Here is an 8727-nt window from a genome sequence, read left to right as displayed (position 1 = left end):
CTTAGATAATGTAGTCTGGCATATTGACCAGCATTTCACTGAAAGTTTTCTTTATAAATTTGCATAAAACGGGGAATTGTGATGTTCGAAACAAAATATAAATTCATCTGAAAAGTGAAAAGTAAAAAAAAACAATACAAAGCCCTATTTAAGTTACATTCATTTATATGTAATTTACGGTAATGCCGGGTTGACTTACAAATCTAGAATTACAGTCATTTCTTGTGGTACTTGAATTAATAAGTATTGACGAAACTGAAACATTTTTATTTTTGTTGATATCCCAACCTGCATGTGGGCCTGTAATTGAAACTGATCTAGAAAAACACATTTAGCTACTTCAGACTATTTTAGGTTAATAATAACCTAATAGAGTTACTTCTGTGTCTCTAACTTATTAACTTACATTGAGTGGAGGAATTATGAAAACAAAACAAAAATCGTTCGAATTCGTCATAATTGTTTGTATTCAGTTTTTAGAGAATAATGGTCACTGTTACTTATTTCGTTGTACAAATTTGATGTCAGCTCAATGTTTTTGTTTATCGCAATTTGTACACTTTTTTTCGGAATTGTGAATTTATACCTTAAATACGGACATTGAAATGCGAATGACACAATAGTTTGATTTAATATGAAATATAATATAGTTGCAATATTTTACCAATTATACATTTTGGTATTTAATATATATATTTGAATTTGAATATATGTGATTTACTAGACACATTGATTTACCCCAATGTCATTTTTGATATGTAAATATAATATATGACATGACATTAGCAACATTCAACATTAAAATACTTTCATGACATTATTTCCTTGTTTATACCCGTCATGACATGAAAGTATGGTCTTCAATATGTAGAATGCTTGTACATAATTAAAGACCGGTCATTTTGAGTTGCGATAACATTGTACCTGTACAAAACACATTTATGACATCTGCAAATTGACAATGATATTAACATGACTAAAGACGTACACTTTTATTTTAGAATCTGACTGACTAATTATGATCAACGTGGCAATTGATTATACGTGGACAGCGGCTTTCACAGCTGTGTTCGCCATTGTATTTGGTGTATACTGGTTTTCGAGGTCTAAGAAGCAATACAACTTGCCACCGGGACCAAAAGGATGGCCATTTGTAGGGATGCTATACAATTTGGGCGATACACCACATATACAGTTCATGGAAATGGCGAAGAAGTTTGGAAATGTATTTTCAATGAAAGTCGGTACCCAACGCGTAATAGTGTTGAATGGCTATAAAGCTGTGACTGAAGCATTGGTGGATAACAACTCCATATTTTCTGAAAGACCAGATGCATGGACCCTCAAAAGAGTAAAGGATGGTGATGGTAAGACACACATAGTGCATTTATATTGTATTACTTCATCACATTTTAATTGTTATTATACTTCAGCACTAATATATTTAGAGACATTGGTGATTTAACTTTGACCTGTGAATGAAAGAAAGCAGAGGGATCATTCTACAGAAATATTAAATATTTTTTATACTGAACTATTTTGAAAGTTGCCTGAATGGTTTATGGTCCGTGCATATAGATTATATTTCACCAATAGAACAGTTTATACTTTCTTTGACCTCTTCTTGTTGGATACAGAATACATGCTGGTGTATATTATATACATCTTTCCCCAGGTTTTGAATCAATGTCAGTAGTGTCACTGAGTAGTGGCCATTGGCAGGTTATCATAGGGTAATTACAGGATCACTGGTGTTAGGAGAAATGAGGAAGGTTTCAACATATTGCGATGCAGTGTTCCTTCTTTATTGCCGGATATACAGGAAGGTTGGGTTGTTTCATGACAACCCCGAAATGAGTGTTTTTTCAAGCAATCACCAATTCTGTGTTTGCAATTTTCTTTTAGCTCCATAAGGGAAATGTGTCACCTTTATGTCTTTTTCGCTTGTTTCATCTGTACTTGCTTGGCTATGCTTGCTGCAACTGCTTTCGTAGTACATCGATATAGTATTCTACTTCTTGATACGAGTCTCAGGAGGTGTCAAAGATAAGGTCAACGGGGGAGGCGTGGATTGTGGCCAAACATCGGAAAGAATTATAAAAATATTCTGTAGATTCCTTTTCTCGTGCAAATTACGTACATAAGTAAATGTCTTCAAGTTCTTCACCAATTCATGTTCAATATATCCAATTTATCGGTGTGTGTGCCAAATACACTTTTGTAGTTTCAACTTTAGCCCATGCTGGCAGAGTCTGTCAAACACTATCTGCAGTCTGGCGAGAAGTTATATAATATTATTGGAGTAAATATTTTACATATATGACTGGTATTAGAAACTTCGCTTTTCCACAAACACAACAACCACCAGTCTGCTGATTTGCCATGAAAACTCACATCCAGAAAGATGTACTTGATTTGTGTAGATGTATTTGCTTCATTTCGAGTCCTATAGGGCGAAACCCTTTTTTAATTGCCGCGTTTATATTATATTATTATTATTCTACTATTTTTGTAAACACTCTAATTTGAAAACTTTTGCATGTATTGCGTTGAAATTTGGTATGTTTGTAAAGGCCATGGGTTGTGATGTTTATCCTAAAATCAGTCACATGACCAGGCCGCCATGTTGGGTCAAAGGGGGGAATTTTCAATGCTTAATTGCACACCTTTCTGAGGGTCTGAGCGCTCTCAGTTTTTATAGTAAGAGCGCTTGAACAAGGGCTACAGATTTCATCAAAAACAAATTAGCGGTCATGTGACTTTTTGTTGTTATATTGAATATTTCTAAATTAGTTTGCACATTTGTTATATAACTAATATCTCAAGCACTGTTTCAGATAGGGACACGCAGCCAGTGTTATAGTAAAGAAAAGCGAAAAGTAATAAGTCTGAAATATATTAGGTCATGTGACCTCATTAATATGCATAACTTTCATATCTCAAGTACTGTTGCAGATAGGGACATGCAACCAGTGTTATAGTAACAGGAAAGCTCGAGTGATACATCTGAAATATCAGATAACCATATATGGTCATGCACTGTTGCAGATAAGGACATGCAAACAGTGCTATCAGTGTAAACAGCAAATGTGCCAAGTGTCATTGGTCATGATGGCTCGAAACTCGGTCATTGATGCTATGCAGCTATATTATTTATATTTGTATACGTTTTGTGGTTTAACAATTTTAGAACAAAACCTGCTTTTGAGTCACACAGTTTTGCGAGTTAACCTAGTCGACAATGACGATATTTACATTGTCCTTTATTTCGACTGAATATTAATAGAGGTTTGGGGCAACTGGCCGTTAAACAGTGAATAAAACAAACTGGCACCAATCACGATTTAACATTACGTTCAAATCCATTATAATAGTTTCATTTCCCATTAATTAGACCCATCAATAAGTTGTATTTATTCTAATTTTTCTAATAATTATAAACTTATTATAATACATTACCTTACAATAATTTTGCATTTCACATACGTTTTACTGATATTTTAGTACATTCCTCACATTAAAACATAACTACATAAACTATTATATAATCCTACATTGCTACACTTAACGCAGTAGCTAGGCTGTGACGTCATTTCATGTTCATAATAAATATCTGGTGAAAATTATTGAAATGTAAATTTATCTTCATTCAATAAAATATTTGGCAACACAAAATTCATGGGTGAAGTAGTGCATTTGACAAAACGTACAGGTGCACGTATTTATAATCGTATTAAGGCCGGGGTATTTTCGTATTATCTCATTCTCATGATATGCAAAGTTAACATCGCTGATTAGCAATAATTTATTGCCGCATTCATTTTCAGGAATAGTAAGTCGAAACGCTGATCATGTGTGGAAGGAACGTCGTACTTTTATAGGTACGCAATTACGTGACTTTACCAAGAGATCTTTAGAGGCAACGATTCATGAAGAAGCTGAGATGTTGTGTGAGGCACTTGGAGCCACCAATTGCAAGCCTGTTGACTGTAGCCATCTTCTGCGGTACGCCATCATAAATGTTATAAGCATTTTTCTATTTGGGGAAAGATGGGAGTATAGTGACACAGCTTTTAAGAAAATATTAGAAGAGAACGATGTGTTTGTCTCTTATCTGAAATATAATATAGCAGCTAACTTTATACCCTTCCTCTGGCACATTCCTTATGGCATACCGAAATTTATGAAGTCTGATTACACTAAACTGGACGACTACTTCAGGAAGCAAACTAGAGCACGTGAAGACAACGTGGATTTGAACGACCCCCGAGATTACACAGAAGCGTTAGTCGGAGAACAGTTTCGCAATCATGGAGTTAGACAGTCATCGACCTTCAAAGAATTGAAAAATGTCAAGGAAACAGCTACACCTTCTGTTAGCGAGTTATTCCGAACTGCTACAGATCCTACCTATACTGTACTTCGATGGTCGTTGGTGTATAGCGTTAAACATCCAGAAATTCAAGAGAAAATACACAACGAAATCGTTGATGTCATTGGTACAAGTCGCAGAGCAACCATTAATGATTATGACAGTATGCCATTCACCCAGGCAGCAATAATGGAGGCCATGAGAATGGTAGCGCCATTGTCCCTTGCTCCTCCACACAGTAATACAAAGGATTGTAAAATCGGTGGCTATGATATTCCTAAAGATAGCTATGTTCTCCCAAATTTTCACTCTGTTCACATGGATCCAGAATTCTGGGAAAATCCAGAAAAGTACGACCCAAGTCGTTTTATTGGTCCTGATGGAAAGCTGATAAACAAGGTTGCCTTCATGGCATTTGGTAGAGGTGAGATATACACGACTGAATTCAATGACACTAATTCTACGCACGTTTTGAGGCACATTACAATTAGCCATATATATATATATATATATATATATATATATATATATATATAAATGTATATACAAAAACATTTCAAAGTAATATTCCACCTAGCGTAGTCACAGTTTTCAATAATTTTTAGTTGTGTGAATAACAACCATTTTGAGTATTTTCATTGATTTCACATATATAGTTTTTGTTTATAATTGTTTCTTTACCATTTATTGATAGGTCATCGCAAATGCCCTGGTGAAAATATAGCCCGGTGTCAGCTATTCTTTTTTTTTACCTCCATCATCCAACGATTCAGATTTGAGTTGGCCGAGGATGCTGCTGCATTAAAATCGAAAAGTGGAATGAGCCTTATAAACAAGCCTGCCGACCACAAAATTCGTTGTATACCACGCACTTGATAATGGTAATGTAGCTTATCAGTTATAGTTAATGTAGAATTTTGTATTTTGTTTAGTTCAGATGGCCATTTTATCATTGGTGGAGGGTATATTATTGACAAAAGAGAAACTCAATTTGTAATAATAAGTGGCAGGGGACGGTCATCACTTAGGTACGGTTTTCAGAACGTTTACATATATATGGTATCGTTTATAGATTATTACATATTATAGTTTAGGATGGGATAGTAATGGTATAACCAAATTCGGTATAATAACTATCATAACAAATGATGGTCACATGTGACTATTTTCATAATGTTTCCATTTAATTGTATTGCATTGTATTATATTAATATTTTATTTTCCTTGTTATTATTATAAAATTTGGTGATGGTGTTTTATAGCTCGGATGATATACATGACTTGTTGGTGATATAGTTATGATTAAATATGAGATAACAGTGTTATAATTGACAGTTGACGATTTTCAAAATATTTTACTTGTACTGTTGGTAGTTTATATTGGGGAGGCGATAAATGATAGTTACGAGAAAACGCATTTGATATAATAACTGGCAGGTGACGGTTATCACGTATTCAGAATATATATGTACATGTAATTGTATCATTTTCACAATGATTTGTATAGAGTTGGGGAAGAGGATACATGATTTGTGATGGTATAATTGTGTAGACAAATACGCAAATACAATTTGTTATGATGACTGACAAGTGACAGTCATCACTTAAGTGTAAATTTCAAGAATGTTTTCTTGTCTCCTTTGTTTTGTTATTGTATTTCATAGCTGGGAATACGAGAAAACATAATTTAGTGTATAAGTGTATTATAAGTGTTTAGTGGGTTTGAATATTGTATTTTATTATTAGAGAGATTATGATAAAAACGTTAAAAAACAAATTGATATGTTCTTTATTCATAGTTTTGTTATTTAACAATAGAATATGAAAGAACCCAAAAAGCAAACAAATACAGTGTATTCACATTTAGATATATATATACATCCGTGCTAAAGTTTGTACGACGTTTGTTAAGCCACTATTTTGGTATATGCCACTATTTTGGTACCGTGTCAATAATGAGCGACCAAGGAGGTGGCAGTAAAGCCTATTGAATACTACTAATGAGCAAGCGGACAATAACTACTGCGACAATAAAGACCGCCACTAGTAACCAAAATACTTACAGTTTGTTTGGACATTGGTGGATTGTAAAAGTATCAACGTTTAGCATGAAAATAAAATAAATTGAATGTGTGTTCTAAATTAAATGTTTCTTGAAAATGGATTTGATGACAAAAATTCTTTAACAGTAAAATTGCACACAAATTATACTTCACTACAGGAATGGTACCAAAATAGTGGCTAATATAATTTAGTTGGCAGGAACTGCTATACTACACTATAGGGATGGTACCAAAATAGTAGCACATATAATTTAATTGGCGGGAACTGCTATACATTACTATAGGGATGGTACCAAAATAGTAGCACATATAATTTTGTTGTCCGGGACTGTTATACTTCACTATAGGGATGGTACCAAAATAGTGGCACATAAAATTTTGTTGTCAGGAACTGCAATACTTCACTATAGAGATGGTACCAAAATAGTGGCACATATAATTTAGTTGTCGGGAACTGCTATACTTCACTATGGTGATGGTACCAAAATAGTAGCACATATAATTTAGTTGGCAGGAACTGCTATACTTTACAATAGGGATGGTACCAAAATAGTAGCAAATATAATTTTGTTGTCGGGGACTGTTATACTTCACTATAGGGATGGTACCAAAATAGTAGCACATATAATTTTGTTGTCGGGGACTGTTATACTTCACTATAGGGATGGTACCAAAATAGTGGCACATATAATTTTGTTGGCGGGAACTGTTATACTTCACTATAGGAATGGTACCAAAATAGTGGCACATATAATTTTGTTGTCTGGAACTGCTTTAATTCACTATAGGAATGGTACCAAAGTAGTGGCACATATAATTTAGTTGACAGGAACTGCTATACTTCACTATGGTGATGGTACCAAAATAGTAGCACATATAATTTAGTTGGCGGGAACTGCTATACTTTACTATAGGGATGGTACCAAAATAGTGGCACATATAATTTTGTTGTCGGGAACTACTATACTTTCCTATAGTGATGGTACCAAAATAGTGGCACATATAATTCAGTTGTCAGAAACTGCTTTACTTTACTATAGGAATGGTACCAAAATAGTGGCACATATAATTTTGTTGTCTGGAACTGCCTTACTTCACTATAGGAATGGTACCAAAATAGTGGCACATATAATTTTGTTGTCTGGAACTGCTATACTTCACTATAGGAATGGTACCAAAATAGTAGCACATATAATTTTGTTGTCAGAGACTGCTATACTTCACAACAGGGATGGTACCAAAATAGTAGCAAATATAATTTTGTTGTCGGGGACTGTTATACTTCACTATAGGGATGGTACCAAAACAGTAGCACATATAATTTTGTTGTCGGGGACTGTTATACTTCACTATAGGGATGGTACCAAAATAGTGGCACATATAATTTTGTTGTCGGGATCTGCTATACTTTCCTATAGTGATGGTACCAAAATAGTAGCACATATAATTTAGTTGGCGGGAACTGCTATACTTTACTATAGGGATGGTACCGAAATAGTGGCACATATAATTTTGTTGTCGGGATCTGCTATACTTTTCTATAGTGAAGGTACCAAAATAGTAGCACATATAATTTAGTTGGCGGGAACTGCTTTACTTCACTATAGTGATGGTACCAAAATAGTGGCACATATAATTTTGTTGTCTGGAACTGCTATACTTTCCTATAGTGATGGTACCAAAATAGTGGCACATATAATTTTGTTGTCTGGAACTGCTTTACTTCACTATAGGAATGGTACCAAAATAGTGGCACATATAATTTTGCTGTCTGGAACTGCTTTACTTCACTATAGGAATGGTACCAAAATAGTGGCACATATAATTTAGTTGACGGGAATTGCTATACTTCACTATGGTGATGGTACCAAAATAGTAGCACATATAATTTTGTTGTCGGGAACTGCTATACTTTCCTATAGTGATGGTACCAAAATAGTGGCACATATAATTCAGTTGTCAGAAACTGTTTTACTTTACTATAGGAATGGTACCAAAATAGTGGCACATATAATTTTGTTGCCTGGAACTGCTTTACTTCACTATAGGAATGGTACCAAAATAGTCGCATATATAATTTTGTTGGCTGGAACTGCTATACTTTACTATAGGGATGGTACCAAAATAGTAGCACATATAATTTTGTTGTCGGGACTGTTATACTTCACTATAGGAATGGTACCAAAATAGTAGCACATATAATTTTGTTGTCAGAGACTGCTATACTTCACAATAGGGATGGTACCAAAATATTAGCACATATAATTTTGTTGTCGGGGACTGTTATACTTC

General features: G+C 34.3%; 1 protein-coding gene across 1 annotated transcript; it reads left to right on the top strand.

Moving 5' to 3' along the window:
* The first annotated feature begins 1018 nt into the window (after positions 1–1018).
* Positions 1019–5248, top strand: LOC102807445 (cytochrome P450 2H1-like). The gene is made up of 3 exons (XM_085497369.1): positions 1019–1367; positions 3828–4796; positions 5067–5248. Exons 1-3 carry the CDS (start codon positions 1019–1021, stop codon positions 5246–5248), a joined length of 1500 nt encoding a protein of 499 aa, XP_085353495.1.
* The last annotated feature ends 3479 nt before the right edge of the window (positions 5249–8727 follow it).

This window comes from Saccoglossus kowalevskii, chromosome 3, assembly GCF_978046115.1.
Source record: "Saccoglossus kowalevskii chromosome 3, keSacKowa6.1, whole genome shotgun sequence".
NCBI lineage: Eukaryota > Metazoa > Hemichordata > Enteropneusta > Harrimaniidae > Saccoglossus > Saccoglossus kowalevskii.
The sequence above is the reverse complement of the archived record's forward strand: the minus strand, read 5'-3'. Positions and strand labels throughout refer to the sequence as shown.

Coding starts and splice junctions, on each gene's coding strand:
- LOC102807445 (XM_085497369.1), top strand. CDS start 1,019: ATGATCAACGTGGCAATTGATTATACGTGGACAGCGGCTTTCACAGCT. Junction 1,368..3,827: donor AAGAGTAAAGGATGGTGATG/GTAAGACACACA, acceptor ATTCATTTTCAG/GAATAGTAAGTCGAAACGCT. Junction 4,797..5,066: donor CTTCATGGCATTTGGTAGAG/GTGAGATATACA, acceptor ATTTATTGATAG/GTCATCGCAAATGCCCTGGT.